At 40.5% G+C, this 22,768-nt stretch overlaps 1 protein-coding gene, 1 long non-coding RNA gene and 3 other non-coding genes across 7 annotated transcripts; 4 read left to right on the top strand and 1 right to left on the bottom strand.

Annotated features, from left to right (window-relative positions):
• Window positions 1–2,428: 2,428 nt before the first annotated feature.
• Window positions 2,429–6,873, bottom strand: LOC129779343 (uncharacterized). Of its 2 annotated transcripts, none has more exons than XR_008743627.1 (3): window positions 6,495–6,873; window positions 2,658–2,929; window positions 2,429–2,597 (listed from the first exon to the last, which is right to left on the bottom strand). It is a non-coding gene; the product is annotated as an uncharacterized LOC129779343 (long non-coding RNA). The 2 variants fall into 2 exon arrangements; XR_008743628.1 differs by lacking the exon at window positions 6,495–6,873 and adding an exon at window positions 2,991–3,031.
• Window positions 6,537–21,878, top strand: LOC129779330 (tRNA N(3)-methylcytidine methyltransferase METTL6). 2 transcript variants are annotated; one of them, XM_055786750.1, is made up of 8 exons: window positions 6,537–7,573; window positions 7,745–7,785; window positions 7,968–8,026; window positions 8,217–8,308; window positions 8,487–8,525; window positions 8,710–8,772; window positions 8,974–9,019; window positions 9,248–9,818. In XM_055786750.1, exon 1 carries the CDS (start codon window positions 6,720–6,722, stop codon window positions 7,566–7,568), a length of 849 nt encoding a protein of 282 aa, XP_055642725.1. In that variant the 5' UTR covers window positions 6,537–6,719; the 3' UTR covers window positions 7,569–7,573; window positions 7,745–7,785; window positions 7,968–8,026; window positions 8,217–8,308; window positions 8,487–8,525; window positions 8,710–8,772; window positions 8,974–9,019; window positions 9,248–9,818. The 2 variants fall into 2 exon arrangements, with proteins under 2 accessions (XP_055642725.1, XP_055642726.1); XM_055786751.1 differs by lacking the exons at window positions 8,487–8,525; window positions 8,710–8,772; window positions 8,974–9,019; window positions 9,248–9,818 and adding exons at window positions 21,624–21,662; window positions 21,847–21,878.
• LOC129781052 (small nucleolar RNA snR60/Z15/Z230/Z193/J17) lies at window positions 8,057–8,153 on the top strand. Its single transcript, XR_008744082.1, has one exon. It is a non-coding gene; the product is annotated as a small nucleolar RNA snR60/Z15/Z230/Z193/J17 (small nucleolar RNA).
• LOC129781051 (small nucleolar RNA snR60/Z15/Z230/Z193/J17) lies at window positions 8,812–8,908 on the top strand. The gene has a single exon (XR_008744081.1). It is a non-coding gene; the product is annotated as a small nucleolar RNA snR60/Z15/Z230/Z193/J17 (small nucleolar RNA).
• LOC129781053 (small nucleolar RNA snR60/Z15/Z230/Z193/J17) lies at window positions 21,229–21,325 on the top strand. The gene has a single exon (XR_008744083.1). It is a non-coding gene; the product is annotated as a small nucleolar RNA snR60/Z15/Z230/Z193/J17 (small nucleolar RNA).
• Window positions 21,879–22,768: the final 890 nt, after the last annotated feature.

The following is a 22,768-nucleotide window of genomic DNA, read 5'->3' on the forward strand; positions in this document are numbered from 1 at the left end:
ATAACTTCCAGGACCCATACACAATAAAGCTTTTATATATTACATATGTAAGGCCTATTCTGGAATACTGTAACATCGTTTGGAACCCGTATATGGTCGTACATGAAGAACGCATTGAGTCAGTCCAGAAACAGTTTCTTCTATTTGCACTTCGTAAACTCAACTGGACCTCATTTCCACTTCCTTCATATGAAGCACGCTGCATGGTCATAAACATCCAAACACTAAAAGATCGCCGTGAATTTACAATGCTTTCTTTTGTTAATTACCTAATATCGCAACGAGTACAGTCAGCTGAATTACTAGAAAAACTAAATTTCTATGTACCTGGGCGTCAACTAAGAACACGAAATTTGTTTCTAACCAAAACATCCACAAATTATACAAATAACGCCCCTATCAATCGCTTGATGCGTATATACAATCAGCACTGCGAAATAATTGACACAACAATGAATAAAAAACAGCTAAAAAGAAACATGTACCGCAAAAATAATATTTAACCTAAGAAAACATTGTAACATTAGTGTATAAGTGTGTAGTCTACATTAGTTTGACGAAATGAATAAATAAATAATCCGGGTCCTGTCGTGTTCGGATCCGGAAGCCAGCATGTATTTGGTTTTAGGCGCATTGACTGTCAGTCCAACTCTCTCTGCTTCGTTCAGAGAATCTGTATGTCTGGTGTAATATTCAGCTACGTCTGAAATGTTCTGCCGACAAAATCTACGTCATCAGCGAAGCATATGAATTGACTTCAAGACGGCGATTACACGATAGTATTCACAGTCTAGTTTGTCGCCTTTCTTGAAGACAGGACAAATAACCCTATCTTTCCACTCCTTCGGTAGCTGTTCTGTTTCCCAAATTTTTCCCAAGAATGATTGCGGACAATTAACCAAGTTTTCCCGACCCATCTTGATAAGTTCTGCTTCGATGCCGTCTTTTCCAGTTGATTTGGCCTATATCGGAATAGCCTAATTAACACGTTGAGTTCCACGGATTTATAGCGACTTTATGGAAATTTTTGAAGGTATTGGGGCTATCGTTTCTTATCGTAGTGGAAGGTATTCTATTCGAAAGGGTATGCTTATCTTATATTAGTTACCTTTATTATCATATGTTATACTATCAGTCACCGTAGACTGACGCAGCCTGAACGAAAACTCGGTGTCAGTCACCGGTGACTGACATGGCAGTCAACGTATTAAATTCTTAAAGTTTTTGTCATTTATTTTTTGCTCCAACCTAATACAGTAAGTTACATCTAATTCGACATGCTAAGGCACCACTCAGTATCACATTGTGGACGATTTTGACCTGTAATTGGACATTGGCGGCGACAGTGATATAGTGTCGACATCTGGTGACGACTTTCAATGTGGGGCCATAATTTTGGCTCCGAACTCGATGTTTACAAAAATGTCCAATCCACTGATGATTCAACAAGAGCCAAAGGCCCCGTCAGGTTGACGCCATATGAGCCTTAATAAAAATATATATTTTGCATAAAAAACAAATGTCCAATAAGAGGTAAATGTTCAATTAAACGTGTTGCATTACAGGTCTATCCAACTGGCCAAAAGTCGAATTAGAATTAGTAACACACTGTATAATAATTGGTTAAGAAAAAGCCCATTTACAGAAACAGACCAATTGCGACTGAAAAGACCTTTTCATAAAACTGTATCCACGATAGATACAATACGGTAGCGCGACTTATGAGAAAGGCCTTTCAGCCATCTTAGATTTTGTATGTAAACAATCTGCAATATTTTGCAATATCTTTTTTTTGCTCTTTGTGTGGGGAATTGTTTTGGTGGCAATAAGAGCATTGAGAAGTTGAAAGGTAAGTCTTTTACGATTAAAGTTAGGTTTATAATATACTCTATCTTATTTTATGTTTCAGATCAAGAGAATAAAGTGCGCTTCACATACAACGTCCCGTCACTGTGAAGTCAACGTAAAGAAATGAAATGTCAAATATTCTCCCATGGAAACCGTAAGGTAGCATTCACATACCCAATCACCGGCAACTTTGACGTCGGCAAAATCAGTCCAAGAGTTGACGGGACGGTGACGGTGACGCTGTATGTGTAGCGAACTTAAATCGACTCTCGGTGTCGGTTGGTGATGGAAACCCACTCTACATTGTTGTGTCGAATTGGTCCCAACAAACGGTGTCGACAACGATACCGATATCGTGCCATTTTGCAACGATTTTGTCGACCTACCCTTCGTATTCGACAACCAATTTCGAGCCAAACCTGTGCCAATCTGGCACCGCGTCGACCGATTGCGGTACTGCTCAACAGTTTTTATGGCTGTGTGTTTTCAAAAAGTTTAATGTTAAGCAAAAAAAAAACAAAAAAATTAGTTGTTTACAAATATTTATTTATAATAAATTTATACAATTGTGCACTGTTGATGTATACTATTCGCAGCGATTATACAGTCATCAGTAAACTCCCGTCAGCTACAAATTTCTTCATCGGAATCGCAGTCGGCTCAATTATTTTTGTCCCTTTCGTACCCTCTAGCAGACACACCTAACTTCGTGGGCAATCATGACTGTTGAGATGGATGAGTTTTTTATTCTGAAATGAAATTAAGAGATCAAAATTCAGATCATAAGTAAAAATTAAAACCAGTCATACCTACGGGTATTCAATTTGGTTACGTTCGTGTTGAAGTTGTTGTTGGTGATTATGTTGAGATGAGCGCTTTGGTCTGATCCCAAAAACAATACTTTACCGAAGCTGCAAACTCCGTTTTCATTCCATTCAGATCACCGCTATTCTTTCATTTTTATTTATTCATTTCTGCTGTTGCTGCTGCTTTCCTTCCATTGACGCGATATAGCAACAAAGACTAGCTGCGTTCACTAGAAATTCGCCTGTATTTTGTCTCCGCGTTGTTGAATTTGTTACTGAAATTAATCAAGGAAACATCATTTATATTTTATAATTAAATATCAAAATTATCCTTACTTAAAAAATTTAGTTCTCGAGTCATTCTCTGTTATGTTTTGAATGACAATTTAGAGAGAAAGAGAAAAAGCAATCTCTACAGTGATGCCGTTTCACTCAGTACCAAAAAATTGCATACAATTATAGTTCAACTATAGACAGTGCTGTCTGCGGGGGGTAAGGCGGAGGTAGATTCCAGCACTTTTGTAGCATATTACTTCGTTTCGGTCGACATCGGGCCAATGACTGCTCGATTATGTTTGGAACTGGGAATATTTTTCCCGCGTTTTGCAGTTAGAGACGTCGGTTATTCGTTCGATTGATTCAAATAATCGAATATCTGCAATTTGATTCGAGTAATTTTATATCGAATAATGAAAAATCAAAATATGAATACATCGATAAATTATCAAAGTAATCGCGATAAATGAAAACTAAAACCATTTTTTCAAAAAATACAGTGCAAAATTTGTTTAAGCCTACTGTACACGCGTGCGAAATCATAACACATATACTTGCACACGGTGTCACAGACCGAAAGTTGAACTTATCTGTAATATTGCTATTGTATTTTTTTTAGCTTTATTGGTATTTCTTTGAAGAAGACGGTATAATTGAATGAAAAATGTCCAGAACATATGTTTTCTTTATCATCATTCAGTTTTAATAGTCATCTAATTCAGCCTCTTCAAAACATAGTAATTTTTGATACTCCAACACAAATAACGAAATTCGACTTTTTTCCTGTTATTTATTGAAAGTAAGCAACTGAATATAATTCATGAAAGTATAAAGAGCTATGAAATAACATAAAACGTATTCATCGACTTAGATTTCATTAGTAAAAGAATCAGAATGCAAAACATAACTGCATGCTCGAGACAAACATATTTTTTACATTTCATACAGTTGTAGCATGGTTTTGGGTCTTTTTTGAAGAGAATGATGTATAACGACCTTCTAGATAGTTACCAGATTATAAGGGTTCTGGAATTTCAAGTTTTTCTATATCTAATATTCTTTGTTTCTGTGTTCTTGGTTAACAAAAACTTAATGCCTGTTTTTGATGGGGCATAAAAAGATGATATAAAAGGATTTCTAGGAACTTCCTGTGACTTGTTTTATCGTCGATATTGTTCAGCTCATATATTATAGAAAAAAACCCGAAGCTGTAACTGTAAAAATAACCATAAGCCACCGATTAATTTATATTGGGTTGAGGAAAAATAAATGTCGTATATTGTCAATATATGGCAACACTTGAACATATCTTGTGTTGTACTTATCGCATCGGGTTATACTATACGGCTATTTAAAGACGATAATCTGTGCTACAAGTGTCGTTTCGACAGTGTTGTGATTGTCCTTTTCAGTCTCAAGTTATAGCGCGTCAAAGATGGAGTCCACCAAGCAAGAAATTCGCCATATTTTACGTTTTTGCTACATGCGAGGTAAAACTGCAACGAAGGCGGCCGAAAAAAAATCATGTAGTTTATGGACCCGACACTGTAACGATTCGCACAGCACAGCGTTGGTTTGATCGATTTCGTTCTGGTGTAGTGGCTGTCGAAGATACACCCCGTGCTGGTAGGCCAATCGTCGTAGAAACCGATAAAATCGGTGAAATCATCCAAGTAGATCGGCATGTGAGCACTCACTCGATTGGCCAGGAACTGGGTATAGACCATAAAACCGTTTGGAACCATTTGCAGAAGATGTGATTCCAAAAAAGCTGGATGTATGGATGCCACACAAGTTGACGCAAAAAAATCTATTAGACCGAATCAACACTTGAGATACACTGCTGAAACGGAACGAACTCGACCCATTTTTGAAAAAGATGGTGACTGGTGATGAAAAGTGGATCACGTACGACAACCTATAGCGAAAAAAGTGGTCGAAGCGCGTTGAGCCGGCCCAAACCATCGCCAAGCCCGGATTGACGGCCAGGAAGGTTTTGCTGTGTGTTTGGTGGGATTGGAAGGGAATCATCCACTGTGAGCTGCTTAACTATGGCCAGACCCTCAACTCGGTTCTCTACTGTGAGTAGCTTGACCGTTTGAAGCAGGCGATTGACCAGAAGCGACCAGAAATGATCAATAAAGAATGGTGTTGTTTTCCACCAGGACAACACTCGGCCTCACACATCTTTGATGACCCGCCAGAAGCTACGGGAGCTCGGATGGGATGTCCTATTGCACATACCGTATAGTCCGAACTTTGCTCCAAGTGATTATCATCTCTTCCGGTCCATGCATAACGCTCTTGGTGATACTAAGGTGGCCTCAAAAGAGTTTTTTGCAAATAAGGAGGGAGGGTTTTATAAGGGGGCATTATGAAGTTGCCTTCTAAATGGCAACAAGTTTGCGAACAAAACAGTGCATATTTGACTTAAATTGGATAATTTTAAGTATGTTAAATAAAACGTCAAATTTCGATCAGAAATACGACATTTCTTTTTCCCCAACTCTATAGTTTATAGTATACAATTCTTCCGCAAGAGCAGTTATTTCACAAGTGTGTATATGCGTAACCATTATATTTAGTAAACAACTATACGAATGTCAAACATTTGTACTTTACTTTTGCACGTATGAATCTAACGACGAATATATCGACGAATAATATATGAATCCGTTCAATCCGGTAAGAAAAGGACTAAAATCAAATAAGAATAGTCCGAAAATGATATTATGCATTATATTCAATAAATATTCCACGCCACTGACATTAATTAATACATTTCATTGAACAATATTCTAAAATAGGAAAAAAAAGTCACTTGTCCAAAAAAGTTACTCCTGTAGTTGAAGCATAAAAATGATTGCCTGGTGGTGGAGGAGACTGGGGAGAAGAATTCAGGGTCTGCAGGAGTAAAATGCGGACTTAAAGAGGGTGGTCTCAGCTCCCGTTCTAAAATAGTAGTATTCAAATTCAGAGTGCCGAGGAAAATATACCATACTAGTGGTCACTGATTCTATAAATGTGCCTTTTTGGAACTAGTAGCTATAAGGACCAAGCAGAAATATTCAAACAAATAATCTATTTCAACAACATTCACAGAACAGGTAATTTTGAACAGAAAAAAAATTATGTTGGTACAATAATAATATTGTGCATCATTCTCATGGTGTGCTTTTTTTTCAATCGTCCTCAAAAAATCATGAAATGGTAAATTTATCAATATACTAAAATACCATTTCATTCAAAAACAATTATTCTGCACCATGTTTATTCCAAAATTATATTTAATGTAACTTTTTAAATTATGACATCATACTTTTTTATTATAAATATGTCTGTTCTTTTAAATAAATATTCGCTCGGTTAATCGAATACCGAAAAACAATTGTTCGAATGAATCGAATATTTAAAAATGACCCCACGATTAATCGACAATTGAATAAACGAAAAATTCAGACATCTCTATTTGCAGTCAAATCCCTTTCCACAGTCCTCTGTATATTTATACCGTTTTCCCTCGCGCACTTATTGACGACACGGTCACACCTTTATTCCACTCACCTTGACTGTATCCGCATTTCAGTAAAATGTCAAAATAACAGTACCGCTGTAACGAAACTCCCAATTGAGAATCAACGCCAAGTCTCTTTCCTAGAAATTATTATTTCGATCGTTCATTTCCATCTCGTCCGTTATCGCGTTCGATTGTGAGCTCCGCCGCGCCATCCAACATCCGAAATGTTGAGCCGAAAAAAAATTTGATCAGTTTCAGCTTATCACTGCAAGATGGAACCCCAACGTAACGCCTTCAATCTTGGTGATATTGCAACGAGTAGAACCAAAATTTTAACCGAAGAGGAAAAACTTCGCCTCACAGAGCAGAACAAACGGATGGTGAGCGATTTTCAAGCCCGTAAGCTTGAGTCGGAAGCACGTAAGCATTGGGATCTGTTTTACAAGCGCAACGAAACGCGATTTTTCAAAGACCGTCACTGGACGACACGTGAATTTGTTGAATTGCTTCCGGAAAGTTCCGAAACGCCTGCAGATAGCGTTAAAACACTACTTGAGATTGGATGTGGTGTTGGTAATTTGATTTTCCCTTTGATAGAAGATGGTCATCGGGATTATTTCATATATGCGTGCGATTTATCGACACACGCGGTTGAGTTGGTGAAGCAACATAACCTATACGATGAGCGGTACATGAAGGCCTTTAACTGTGACATTACCACTGAGGAAGTATTTGGTGTGCTTGGAGACTGCAGTCTCGATATAGCAACGCTCATTTTCGTTTTGTCCGCTATACACCCGGATAAATTTTCGTTGGTTATCAAAAACATCTTCCGGCTGATGAGACCCGGCGGAACTGTACTCTTCCGAGATTATGGATTGTACGATATGGCACAGTTGAGATTCAAACCGGGGCACAAGATAGCGGAAAATTTCTACATGCGGCAGGACGGAACTAGGAGCTACTATTTCACGGAGGATGAAGTGAGTAGTCTTTTCGAAGCAGCTGGTTTTGAAACTATCGTGAACAGTTACATTCACCGGAGAACGATAAATCCAAAGGAAAACATCGATGTTCCAAGGATATTTGTGCAGGGAAAGTTCAGGAAACCTTCCGGATGAGGCAGGTAAATAACGTGTTTAATAATTTAGACAACAATTTCAATGATGAATGTTCTTTTTCGAATGACTTAAACTTTGATTATGTTTATAAGAACGGCCAACTGAATTTGCTTATAAAGATAATGTTTTTTACCGAAGAAATAGCCGCATTTAGATAACATTGTTTTCTTTTCCAGACATTGGTAATGGATTGATTGTGGAACAATTGAAAATTGAGGTATGTTAATTATTATTGCATTGCACTATGATATAATTAATGATGATGATAAAATGTTTCTGAAAATCATTGATCGATTACACACATTTAACATTTGACCAAAAGGATACTGAATATTTCCACTGGTTTTTTTATGTCATATTTCTCCTTGAGTTCTTACTAATTTAAATTTAAATTTACAGGTCCTTGTTGACTACGGTAATGGGAGGATGGTTGTTTTCTGTAAATGGCCGAATAGAAGGTAAGAACAAAGATTATCTTCAAAACTTTTCCGACTCACATGATGATGCATAGTTCAGTTGACTTATGCAGAATGATAACTCAAACTATCAAAGAAATTGGTCTTTCACCCCTAGCTGAAAACTTGATATTTTCATATTAGTGAAATATAGTTATTCTCAATACTAAATTTTACATTTCCCTAATGATAGGTGTTACCTTATACAGACCGTAATTTAACATCGATTCCGGAAACGTTAGGGTCGATTGGTAGACACTCACACAACGGGAACAGATGAAACAGGTAAATCATACTTTGTTAAATAATTCAGTCGGCAATATCAATGATGAATGTTCTTTATTTCTCATGAGATTCACACTCTGATTATGTTTATAAGAACGGCCAACTGAAAATATATAACAAAATACGGATGTGGTTGGAAAGAAGTCATGTTTTGATAAGCTTTTTTTTCCCTCTCCAGATGACACGCATCGGAAAAAGCCGGGTTCAAACAATGCAGGTGAGATTCCAATAGAATTATGCACTATGATTGTGAAAACATATGATGATAGAATGTTTCTGAAAATCTATGATCGATTACAAACATTCAATATTTGACCAAAAGGATGCTGACAACGTCTAGTAGCATTTTATCCGACATTTTCCTCGATGCAATAGGATAAAGTTTCGGTTTCTATTTACAGATCTCTAATGTTTATGCTCAAGGGAAGAATAGCTGAATCTAATCGAAGTTGGCCGAAGCGAAGGTAAGATGAGAAGATTTCTTATTCCAAATCCAAACACTCCCAAATCTCATGATGATGCATAGTTCAGTTGACTAATGCAGAATGATAACTCAAACTATCAATGAAATTGGTCTTTCACCCCTAGCTGAAAACTAATATCATTCCTATATTGAAATAATCTTATTTATCCCATCACTAAATTTCAAATTCCTTCATTGATAGATGCTCTGATGTCTGGCCTCAACACCCGAAAAATGTTCGCACTCAGGTACGTTTCCTTTCCGAGAAAATCCGACATTGTTAATCACTATCTTTCCTGATGACGCATAGTTCATTTGACAAAACTATTGAATGAAAACTACAAATTTTGCATTTCTAATGCAACGAAATTGGTCTTTCACCCCTATCTGACGAAATCTGTTTCAGATGTATTAATTATTGCAAGTGAAACCCTTAATCAGACTTCAAATCGATTTTTCTCTTTATGTATTTCTAGATGTCGAGTTATCAAATATCATCCACACCAGTGGAGATTGCTCATAAGTTGCTGAAGGAAGTTCTCGGAAGTCACGGCACCTCTGCGTTGAAAATATCTCTTCGCTGGAAGCCAGCTCGCTGCTCATCTCAAAATAACTATTCGTTGGTATATGTGAAATGTTTTCCGGCGAATCATCTGCGCACCTCGAAGTCAAGAGGATCCAAGCACAACCAAGAATCGGTGGACGACACATGGGACAACAAACTCATCCGCAACTATCCGATTCATCATCGCTCGCATTGGATGTCAAGCGATTTGTCGGAAAAACCTACAAGAAAATGCTAGCAAAGGACGAAACTGACGAGGAATTACAGATAATTCGTTTTTGTTTAGTTCCAATCTAACGGCTGTCAAAACATTTTTCATTCGCTCATGTTGAACCCAGTTTTACGGCATCATTCTTGCGATTTTGTCTCCAGAAGAAATTGGACTCTATGGAGTGGTCAGGAGAAAAAATAGATGGCAACATATGTCACATTCGTATGTTTCTGGATAATAATAAATTTTACTGATACCCCAATATTAAAAATGTTTATTTCTTAAGGCGGGTTTACATTCGGCCTTATTCTGCGTGGCGTGTGAGGTGAGATGACAATTGTCACTTATGTCACGCGATTCCACCAGGCGTATGCCGTGAGAAATCTCACTTGAATGAACTCTCACTTTATTCCCGCTCTCAAATATACGTGACGATTGTCACATGAACTGGGATTTCTAGGTGACAATCGTCGACATGTCTTGAGGTGTCGACAGTGCATGAAAACAAATGAAAAAAGCAAGAGGAATAATAAGTGTTTTTTTGGGTCGTATAGAATCGATAGTAATGGTATTATATGTATCAATAAATTCAATTTATCTTCAATTTTCACAGTACGAAAGACAAATTGCAAGTAGTTTTTTTTTTGTGAAAGCGGTAGTGAGTCTGTTATTCCTCAATTGGACGAATAAGCACACCGAAATTATTTTCATTTCATGAAATCTATTTATTTTCTCTAAAATATATCTATCATATGGGTCTTGTGTTTCATCTATCTATCCGCGAGTCATCGTCACCGAACTGCATATCCATTTCAGAAGCCGTGGTATATGCCCGAGCCGGAGCCAGAGCAACAATTTAACACTGAGAGTGCAGAGAGCAGCAGCAACTACGACCAAAACAAACAAAAATGCTAAACTTTACAGGATGCAATCAACTGTTTCACCAAATCTAAATCAAATACCTGCAAATTCGGCAGAATGTCCTGATACACTAACAACAGGCCAGGTTAAATCAGATCTATAGATACGGTACTGACTGCAGCAAAACAAATATCTGACCTCTCTGAGCGAAACAAATAAAATTCTGGGATGCCAGATGTTTTTTCTCAAATATATGCGATAAAAATCTGAAATATTTGTAAATATGTGCTAATGTCTGACATACTGACCAGCTTCGTTTATCATATGGAATCAATAATGTTTTGTCACTATTTTAAATAGCCTGCAGCAGGAATAAAAGGTTATGATAAAAGTTAAATGTCTACAAATTCGTGAACACATGTGCGAATGTGGCATCTCTGATCAGATTTGGCAACCAGCAGAATGAACGCCTTGTCACTTGCTGTTCATCCTCTCACATACATCAAATGAACCTCTCACGGCATCCGAAACGACTGTAGGAATAGAGTGAGGAGAGTTGCGTGATGGTGATGTGACAATTGTCATCTCACCTCACACGCCGCGTAGAATCAGGCCGATTAGGGGGATTTATAGCTATAGAAGGATGTATTCACCAGAAAATAGAGGTAAACGGGTGAGGATATATATGATACACTTCTTTGAGGTATATATGTATAGAATGTATAGAATAAATTCAGGCATACGTAAACGCTGGTGAATTTCTCACTGGTGAGAAATCACTAAAGTTGGATGCAGTTCTACTTCGAGTGAATAAATTCACCGAAAGTATGAATAAAGGGCCCTATTCCAGAAAACGAGACGAGCAGACGTCAGCGGGGCGTGTTCACTTCTCGCAACGATATTTTAATTTACTCACATTGCGCTGTGCCAGTGGTGTGTTTTATACAAATTGTCAATGTGTGTTTTTAACCCTCCTGTACTCGCGTGCAAAATCATAACACGTATACTCGCGCACGGTGTCACAGACCGAAAATTTAATTTCTCTGTAATGTTGCCATTGTGTATTTTTCAAGCTTTATTGGCATTTATTTGAAGAAGAGGGTATGATTGAATGAAAAAACTCTAAAAAATATGTTTTCTTCCTCTTTATTATGTTTTAATAGTCATCTTATTCAGTCTCCTTACACTAGAGTAATTTTTGATACTCCAACACAAATAACTAAATTCGAATTTTTCACTGTTATTAATTAAAAGGAACCAACTCAATATAATTCATAGAAGTAAAAAGAGCTATAAAATAACATAAAAACGTATTAATCGATTGTGGTTTCATTGGAGTAAGAATCAGAACATAGCATAACTGTATGCTCGAACAAACATATTTTTTACATTTCATGCAGTTGTTGTGTGTTTTCGGGTCTTTTATCGAAGAGAAGAATGTATAAACGACCTTCTAGATAATTACCAGATGATAAAGGTTCTGGAATATAAAGTTTGCATATTTCTAATATTCTTTGTCTCTGTTTTCTTGATGGGGCATAAAAAGATGATATAAAAGGATTTCGAGGAACTTTCTTTTCTTTTTCATGTTTTCTTGTCCATTATAAAAAAAGTCACAGAAGGGTTGTGTCCGAGACACGACCGCATAGTTGACGTAGGATTCCGTTAAGCTATCTCTTGATTCTGGATGAGTTGGAAAAAATACATCGGTAAACTCTTCGATAATGATTTGGTGGCCCTGAAAAGGACCGTTTTGTTTGGTTGTTCGGTATTGTTTGTTCTCTCCACCACTGTTTACCGAGTGATGATGATAGAAGTATGATAAACAGTCTTTGGATGGTGCGTATCAAATAAAAGATCCCGAACGAGATATGATGAAAACCGCCCTCTGTGATCCTAGACGAGATGCCTCCTGTGTTATGTATGGATGAAATGAAGAAAAAAACTCACCAATGTAAAATATAATTATTACCAATAATTATCAATTTTTCTCATCAGTAAAAACATGTTACTTCAATATACAGAAAACATATTTGAAATGGAAAAGACAATTTTGTTTTTTAATTTTTACTTTCTGAGTGTTTATTCAAACCAATGCGAATTTTAATTGGACTAACAACATCTATACTATACTATATATAGAACATATGGGAAATCACTTTTTCTACTATTTCTTCACTTTTCCAATTTATCTCGCCGTATAAACTTTCCTAGGGTGAAAATGAACACAACAAAACAGACAGCTTAAACCGAATGACCCATTCTCGAGCGGGAACACACCTTGGTTTTTATTTATGAAAATTAAAATAAATCGTTTCATATATCAAGTCATATTTACCACAACTGCTACCATATACAATTTTACACCTAAACTTGTGCTAATTTTTTCACAATACACGATCGTTCATTGATATACCCCCTTATTCTACGCGGCGAATGACTTGAGATGGCTCAAATGACTGCATTCCCGTAGGCGAATGGCGTGACTATAGTCCGTCACCAGGTGAGATTTGAAATCGTGTCCTCATTTGTTATCGACTCGAACGTCAAATAGGAGCTAAAAAGTAAAGTGGCTTCCAGAATTAAGTAGTAAACTTTGCAATCTCACGTCACTCGCCGCGCGGAATAAAGGGGATTAAATTTCACGAAGCAACCAACATTAAAGTTCCAAATTAGGATTTCATTTATTGAATTAATCGTGTCTCTCACCTTACTTGCAATATAAAAATGCCGCCGACTTGCATATATTTGCAATGTCGAGTTCACCCGTGCACCTTGATTTTGATGTCTCTGTTAGAGAAGGGATTTTTTAATGGGAGCAAAAGCTCCCTCTACTTTCAGGTATTTGCAATGCCGATTTCCCCCAGGCTGCTTGGTTTTGATGTCTCTGTTAGGGAAACGCCGCATGAGTCGTCTATTTTGACCAATCAAAAGAAGGTATTTCCGTTAGGATAAGGGTTGAGGTTTTTCAATTGTTCGATAGTTAGTTTCACTACAGATATTATTTTTTTGAATATCAAAAATTGTTATGGAGTGCCGAAATCGATTGATGCAAAAATTTCATCAATTCATCATGAAATGACTGAGCAATAAGCGTTTGAAATTGGACAATTTTCACGTTGTGCTCGATTTTCGATTTTTAATTTGTACCCCAATATGTTCCCGAAAGACGTAGTCCTACGTCAAAAACATCCCCGAAACTGTAATTGTTAAAAATTACCATAAGCCTCCGATTAGTTTATAGTTTACTGTTTACAATTCTTCCACAAGTGAAATTCTTTCACAAGTGTGTATATGTATGACCATTATATTTAGCGAATAACTGTACGAAAGTCAAATATTTATGTTTTGCTTTTGAACGTATGAATCTAACGACGAATAGTTAATATATGGATCCGTTCAGTACAGTTACAAAAGGGACTGAAATCAAATAAGAATAGTCCGGTAATAATCTTATGCATTATATTCAATAAATATTCCACGCCACTAACATTAATTTATACATTTCATTCAATAATATTCTAAAATATGAAAAAGTCACTTGTCCAAAAAAGTTACTCCTATACTCGCATCGGTGTGCCAGACCGAAAGTGTTAAAAAAGTGACACACGTCCTCTTTGTATCAACACATGCGATACGCTAAACGATGACGAACGACGAATAACGAAACTAGAGAGAATCGCAAAGTCGTAATGTTGATATTTTCTGAGAAATGAACGAATTATTGATTTCTCGGTCTGACAGACCAATGCGCGAGTATAGGAGTGTTAAATGAAAGAATGAAAATTGGTTTATTTTTAAATATTCCAACATCGTTGGACGTATCCGGGACAAAAATCGAACGGTGAAAAACGTAAAAATAAAAAAAAACGCGCGAAATCAAAATTTTGTCACTACTACAAACAAACATATGCAAGAGAGAAGCGGAGAAGTACAAATATCGCCGGCGTGAAATGTTTTCGTTTGCACGCCAAAACCACGCTCACGACACGTCAGCCTGGTGTGAACATATCGGTAAGAGCACACACGATTAATCGTGAGCATCACACGCCCCGCCCAAACCACGCTGACGTCCCGCTGGAGTGAGAACAGGTCTAAAGGGCCCTATTCCAAAAACCGAGACGAGCAATTCATCTCGTCTCGTCCCGGCTTCAGTCACTGTCGAGACGAGCAAAATATCCTATTCCAGTACACGAGTTTCTTTGAAATGTTTTATTTGGTAGACTGGAAAGACTTCTGATTCTCATGATTCGCATACCAATCGAATCGGAAATTCATGCTATACATTACAATTCGCTAATCTCTAAAAGCTTATATTCTTGAGAACTAGAAAAACTTCCTTTTTACTCATACATTTGTTCTGCGGATTTGTGTGCTAACTCTACCCGTATTTCGAATGCTTATAACTTGAACATTTTAACATGCTAGGGGAATATTTTGCTGAACTGTCCTCGATTTCGGGATACGATTCCGAGTTCATCCGACAACAAAAAGCGGACACGAACTCAGTCGATCGATTCGTGGTTCCGAATGATCGGGTTGGAAAACCGTTCAACAAACCCTTCTCCGTCGAAGAACTCATCGTCGCTCTGCGCTCTACCAAAGGGGAGTCCACTGGTCCCGATCACATCGGTTATAAGATGATCAAGCAGCTGTCCCCGTTAGGTCAAACCACTCTCCTCGACATTTTTAATGATCTCTGGTTGAAGCACGACTTTCCAGCGGAATGGAGACATAGTATTGTGATCCCCATCCCCAAAGTCGGCCAGAACATCTGCTCCGTGAAAGGATACCGGCCAATATCCTTGACCTCCCGTACGTCCAAGACCCTAGAGAGGATGGCGAACCGACGGCTCGTCACCTACCTGACCGAAAAAAAGAAGTTGGACTGCCGACAGTTTGCCTTTCGACCGGGGATGGGCACAAACACGTATTTCGCATCCCTTGGAGAGGTGGTAGCTGAGGCCAAGGGAAAATCGACAGCATCTGGAGATGGTAGCCCTGGATCTAGAGAAGGCGTACAACCGAACCTGGATTCCATTAGTTCTTAAAACACTGGCTGACTGGGGGGTAGACGGCAACCTGCTGCACTTTGTTCAAAACTTCGCGACAAACCGGACCTTTGAGGTAAAAGTCGGGAACACCAGCTCCAGGCGCTTTCATGAAGAAACTGGTGTACCTCAAGGTTCCGTCTTAGCCGTCACCCTCTTCCTGATAGCGATGAACAGCCTGTTCCGGGTTATACCGAAGGGAGTATGCGTATTTACGTATGCGGACGACATCCTTTTGGTAGTGGTGGGGAACACGCACAGGGCACTGTTGTGACGGGCCGAGTAGAAAAAATCCACAACAGTTTAAACGGAATCTATTTTATTTGTTCATAGCGAGAGTGAAAAACTAAAACTGACGCACGTTCGTGCGCGGGAAGAGAAGCTTCTAGAATGTCAAGGTTAGCACTGTTGAAAGGTATGGCAATTCAGAACAAGGTTAATATATAACAGGCACCACGCATCAAGATCCAGGCAGCTACCAATGCTATCGGTAAATGGGCTGTCGAACGAGGTTTTCGACTTTCGGCGCAAAAGAGTGGTCACATGGTGGTATCAAAACTTTTTGGGCGGAAAAATGGTCCGTTGAAGCGACGTTGTTCCTCCGGAGAATCAAAGGATCCATCACCAGATTCGAAGACGTCAAAACGATGAGAGAGCAACGAATCTTATCCAGGTTAAGAACCGGCCACTGCAACATGTCACACAACTTCAACAGAGGACCCTTTCATCCCCTTTGTGACTTGTGCGAGGTTCGCAATTCAGTCGAACACATCCTATGTATTTGCCCAAAGTATGAGAACCTCCGGAACTCACACGGGATCAGCGGGAGCATTCGAGATGTGCTTGGCGACGATCCTTCACAAACTACTGCACTGCTCTGTTTTTTGAAAGATGCCGATCTGTACTTTAAAATTTGAACAAAAAACTTGTGATTAAATCGAAGATCCTTGTTCCTTCCCCTTCGCGATAAGGGGAACAAGAACAGTCGGCATCTTCGAGTGGCGCGGATTCCCCATCTGTGGCCTGGGGCCATGGCAAGCGGACATCCTCGTCAAACCAGGGGAAAAAAAAGCTCAAATGCGTAGAAATTGTCGTGACGAAATCTGTTTTTGTTTTATTGTTTTATTGTTAATTGCTTGCCCGTATGTGCATGTAAAATGGATAGTAAGCGCACTTTGCGGCATGGTTTCGGCCGTTTTTACTGAGACGAACCAGCCCAGGAGGCTGAAAGTCTCAAAAATAAAGAAAAAAAAAAGGTTCTCAAATGGGGATCAACACTAGGGTAGGAGCCTGTCCGTTGGTCTCAAATGTTATCTCACGCCTCCACGAAGATCATATGACGCCATTTTTAGATCGGGCGTGAACTGGAAACACACACCTGGTCTTGGCTCCGAGAACGGGTGTCGAAAGTGGCTAAGTGAGGGGGTGCGAGCGAGTCAGAGCGCTATATCTCTCCCGGGTCATGGAGGCCTTGCCAACCCGCTGTCTCCCGGAGATACACCCAGAAAATGGAGCTACGTTCACGAAGAATACTTAGAATGCGATCGCCCGAGGAGGGTCCCCGAACTGGAGCTGGTCCTGGAACGGGAGTAAGAGCGAGCGGCCAGCGGCTGGAGGGCGAGGTGCAAGAGTGGGCCACCAGCCGGGTTCAACCCGAAGAGCTACCGCCACACGGAAACAGCAGCCATCGACATCACCCAAGAAACGCTGCGCCTACGAGGCGTGTTGTGACTGCCAGACAGCAGTCGTCCACACTCGTGGATACCACTAGGCGCCGGATCATGTGGACACACGAAATGAACGAATTCGTGATCCGCGCCTATTACATCTGCACTGCTTTGGAGATGGACATGAGCGGTCGCCCTCGAATACTAACAATGTTCGAGGAAGCGTATTCAGAGTTCGTCGGGAGGCTTGATCAGAACGCGATGAAAGCGAGGCGTAGAGCGATAGTACGCAACAACATGCTCTCCTAAACGCAAATCGACGAGATCAAGCAGCAGGTGCAGAGAGAAATAAGCTCCAGGAACAACAGAGCAAGCGATGTGTCGAGACGAAGTTCAGTACGGCTGAGCAATTCATTCGCAAGTGGGGCACGCGAATCAGCACCAGTGGAGACCACAGTACAACAACCCCCTGAGCCGGAAGACCCACAGCCAGATAAACAACTACTACGCGATCTGGTCTTCCACTACGACGAGGCGATCTCACAGTTCCGCGACACAGACCCATTGTCGCGCCCCAGGATCCCGAAGTTGCAGCATTCCCGCAGGCTGACAAGTGCAGTAAAGCTCATGAACGAGCACGTTCTTCCGCTGCACTTGGTTGATGCTGAGAACATGGAGGAGCTGCAACTGAAAGTTTACTGCGCTGCTGTGGCGACCGCCAAAAGTTTAGGATACCGTATTAGGCCAAGAGGCAGACTGCTCCAACATCTCCGTGAAAGGCGTGAGCCTCCATGGCGAAGGAGATTGGAGCAACGGATCCTAAACAAGCGCGCCGCAATTGGAAGACTGATGGCGTACAAAAGAGGCAGCAGATCGGCGAAATTATGTCGCCAAGTTGCTGTGATCGTGCGGCCTACTGAACTTCGCCAGCTGGGAGCTTACCAGCTGACGGAAAAACTCGACACACTGGTACAGCAATTGAGCGTCCTAACTAAACGGCTGAAACGTTACTCTGACTCTGCAAAGCGCCAGGAACAAAATCGGATGTTCAGAGATAACGAATAAGCGTTCTACGACCACATTAGCGACGAGAAGCCCGACTACCGCGAAGGTTTGCCAGATATTAGTGATGTGACGAACTTCTGGGATGGTATTTGGGAAACCCCAGTACAACATCGCGAAGGGCAAATGTGGCTAAGACGGGAGGAGGAGAGTTGTGGTGAAATTGGAGAGATGCCAGCTATCATCGTCGAAGAGAACGATGTCCGCGAAGCCTCGCGGTACCTGAGGAACTGGGCAGCACCGGGCCCCGATGGTGTTCAGAACTTCTGGCGCAAGAAGCTGACCGTCGCACATCAAAAGATAGCTGAGTGCTTCAACAAGGTGCTACGTGACCCACACAACCTCCCTGAATTCGCCACCCGTGGCGTCACATTTCTCCTCCCGAAAGACAGCAACACATTGAACCCATCAAAGCACAGACCGATAACGTGCCTATCGAGTCTGTACAAGATATTAAGCAGCATCATAACCGCCAAAGTTTCTGCTCACTGCAAACAACATCACATCATCGCAGAAGAGCAGAAAGGATGCAGGAAGAATACGCATGGCTGCAAAGACCAGGCCATCATCGACGCAGCCATCGTCGGCCAGGCGGTTTATAACCAGCGGAACCTAAGCATGGCCTACATCGATTACAGGAAGGCTTATGACTCCATACCTCAATCGTTTCTCGTCCGGGTATTGGAGCTCTACAAAATTGATCCCGTCGTCGTTAGGTTCCTACAGCATGCGATGAGGCAGTGGAGTACGTCTCTGCACCTTAGTGATGGGGAAAATGTGTTGCAGTCTAGAACGCTGCAGATAAAGAGGGGGATATTCCAAGACGACTCTTTCAGCCCGCTTTGGTTTTGTCTGGCACTGAACCCCCTCAGTAGGACGCTCAATAGGAACGGTCATGGCTATAAGTTAAGGTATGGGGACGGCGCCAACGAAGAAGTGACCCATACCTTTTACATGAACGATCTCAAGGTCTACGCTGATTCACGTCAGCGTCTAGGTGTAGCTATCCGGGTTGTCGAAGATATAAGCAGGGACATCTGCATGGAGTTCGGCCTCAACAAGTGCCGCTGTGTCCACCTGCTGAAAGGACAACTTACCGAATCCGGAGGCTACGAGGTCTATGACGGCGAGTTTATACAAGACATGGTTCGTGGCGAATCCTATAAATACCTTGGATTCCGACAGCTCACCGGGATTCGCCACTCCGACATCAAGACGGAGCTGCGAGACAAGTTCTTGAGTCGAGTGAACTGTGTCCTCAGGACTTTCCTCAACGCGGGGAACAAGGTACGCGCGATCAACACATTCGCGGTTCCCCTGCTGACCTTCAGTTTTGGTGTAGTCAAATGGAGCAAAACTGACCTAGAGGACCTTGAGAGGAGGATGAGGAAAGCATTTAAAGAGGCCGGAATGCACCATCCTCAATCGGCACTGGAGAGAGTTTCACTGCCACGCAAAGAAGGGGGACTTGGAATAGTCGACATATCTGCACTGTGTGTGGCCCAGGTACGACAACTGCGCGAGTACTTCGCAGAACGCGCCAACCAAAACGCGCTATACCGGGCTGTCTGCGCCGCTGACAGAGGATACAGCGCTCTGCACTTGGCGCAAGCGGAGTACCAACTAAACTGCAATCTGCAGACAGTGGAGGAGAAGATTGCAGCTTGGAAGCAGAAGGCAGTGCATGGTGCCCACCCCCATCAACTGGACCGGCCACACGTCGACAAGGCCGCATCTAATCTGTGGCTAACGCGTGGTGAACTCTCTTCAGTAGTAGAAGCCGACATGATAGCCATCCAGGACAGGATAATGCCGACGAGAAACTGCAGGCGGTACGTCTGGCATCAAGACGTTGATGACATTTGCCGGATGTGTCATCAACCAGGTGAATACATAGAGCACATTATGGGAGGCTGTCCCGTTTTGGCCAACGCAGCCTACACCGAGCGCCACAACAACGTGGCCCGTATTGTTCATCGACAACTGGCGCTCCAATGTGCTCTACTGGAAGACAACGTACCAAACTACCGGTACCTGCCTGTACCTGTCCTGGAAAATGACCGTTTCAAGCTGTACTGGGATCGCACTGTTCTGACCGACCTCTCGATCCACCACAACCAACCAGATATAATGGTTTACGACAAGAGCGACCGCAAAGTCACCATCATCGATGTCGCTATTCCACTGAACCAGAATCTGGAGGAGACCCACGGTCGCAAAATCTGCAAGTACCGACCATTGGCCGTGGAGCTCAAGGAACTGTGGGGGCTAAGGGAGGTCCCAAGAATTGTTCCAGTCGTTCTCTCTGGAACTGGAATCGTCCCGAAGACGCTTCTGAAAGCGCTAAAGGTGTTGAACATGGAGAAGGAATTGGCCGGCATCCAAAAGTCGGTCATCCTTAGCACCTGCGCGATTGTCCGACAATTTCTCGGCCAGGACTGAAACAGCACGAGCATGCAGATACGTGCATTCCGCAGAGCTAAGTCCACCTTTGGCATTCAGAAGCCCGGGGGCAGGTGAAAATTCTGGCTAGGTTCGCCTAGTTAAGAAGTGAGATAAGTCTGCCAAAAAAAACTTGAACATTTATTAACAGATCGGAAAGATGTTTGCATCAATTGATAGGAAATATTTCTACGCGTCTATCACAGTTAAAAAAATATTATTTTTCATGAGATAAACAATTGAATAACTGTAAAATGTCAAGCGTTATTTAAACGCCCATACTGCCATGTTTTGATGGCCCGATTTACGGTTTCCCCAACACAGACTTCAAAATCGATGTATCTGTGAAAATCCGCTCTGCAAATATACATGTATGTCGGGGATATTTTTGTTCCCACTGAGCTGTATTTCCCTAACACGGACTTTAAAATCAATGTGCTTGGGGGATTCCGCTTTGTCAAAACATGCATGCTCCTTGAGTTCTTACTAATTTAAATTTAAATTTACAGGTCCTTGTTGACTACGGTAATGGGAGGATGGTTGTTTTCTGTAAATGGCCGAATAGAAGGTAAGAACAAAGATTATCTTCAAAACTTTTCCGACTCACATGATGATGCATAGTTCAGTTGACTTATGCAGAATGATAACTCAAACTATCAAAGAAATTGGTCTTTCACCCCTAGCTGAAAACTTGATACATATTTTCATATTAGTAAAATATAGTTATTCTCAATACTAAATTTTACATTTCCCTAATGGTAGGTGTTACCTTATACAGACCGTAATTTAACATCGATTCCGGAACAGATGAAACAGGTAAATAATACTTTGTTAAATAATTCAGTCGGCAATATCAATGATGAATGTTCTTTATTTCTCATGTGATTCACACTCTGATTATGTTTTTAAGAACGGCCAACTGAAAATATATAACAAAATACGGATGTGGTTGGAAAGAAGTCATGTTTTGATAAGCTTTTTTTTCCTCTACAGATGACACGCATCGGAAAAAGCCGGGTTCAAACAATGCAGGTGAGATTCCAATAGAATTATGCACTATGATTGTGAAAACATATGATGATAGAATGTTTCTGAAAATCTATGATCGATTACAAACATTCAATATTTGACCAAAAGGATGCTGACAACGTCTAGTAGCAATTTATTCGACATTTTCCTCGATGCAATAGGATAAAGTTTCGGTTTCTATTTACAGATCTCTGATGTTTATGCTCAAGGGAAGAATAGCTAAATCTCATCGAAGTTGGCCGAAGTGAAGGTAAGATGAGAAGATTTCTTATTCCAAATCCAAACACTCCCAAATCTCATGATGATCATATCACTACTTTTACCACTAGCAATCAATAATAACTCTGAAAACCCAATCTAAACTGTTGTCATCGACAGATCGTATTCGATTGAGGAACTGCTGATGGTGGAGTGAGCACGGTCTGAAGTAAACGATTGAAAACAAATATCTGACGAAATATAGTTGTGATAAATTCTCATAAACCGAGATTGTATATTTAGATGAAGAATTTTTTCAAAGTTTTCAATCACATGTGTGTTCGTGACTCCACATTTCACCAGTATTCTGAGAGAAAATTCCCAGAATCGATTCTGTAATACCCGGTTATTGTGGATGATGGGATAGCACCTCCCAGCTAGAGTTTCATTGGAGTCGACTTTTCTTCTGAAAGTAACTAACTTAGAAGACTAATATAATGATTAATATACATCCCAATTCTGTATTTCGATCGATTCGAAATATTTGAAGCGACTTGATAAAATTCCATTCTGTATTTCGTTCGAGTTGTTTTTGCATTTCGTTCGATCTGTTTCTCTTAGAACATTAAATGGACAAAACGTTCGAAATAGGGAAAGCGAAATGATGGGCCCTATTCCAGAAAACGAGACGAACAATTCGTCTCGTCTCGTCTCGTCTCTATCGTCTCTATAGCGCTACGTAGTGTAGTTTTTAAGTTATAATAATCAAGTGATAATAATTGATATTTTTTCATCAAATATGACCCTCTATCATACCTTCAAATATTTGAACTAAGCAACATAACCTAAGTAAGCGAGTATGCATTTTGAATGCATAGCAAAATGAAGTATGCCACAATATATCATACTAA

Source organism: Toxorhynchites rutilus, chromosome 3, assembly GCF_029784135.1.
Source record: "Toxorhynchites rutilus septentrionalis strain SRP chromosome 3, ASM2978413v1, whole genome shotgun sequence".
NCBI lineage: Eukaryota > Metazoa > Arthropoda > Insecta > Diptera > Culicidae > Toxorhynchites > Toxorhynchites rutilus.

What these genes read in the sequence shown, in the direction of transcription:
- LOC129779330 (XM_055786751.1), top strand. Translation starts at nt 6,720, where the DNA reads ATGGAACCCCAACGTAACGCCTTCAATCTTGGTGATATTGCAACGAGT.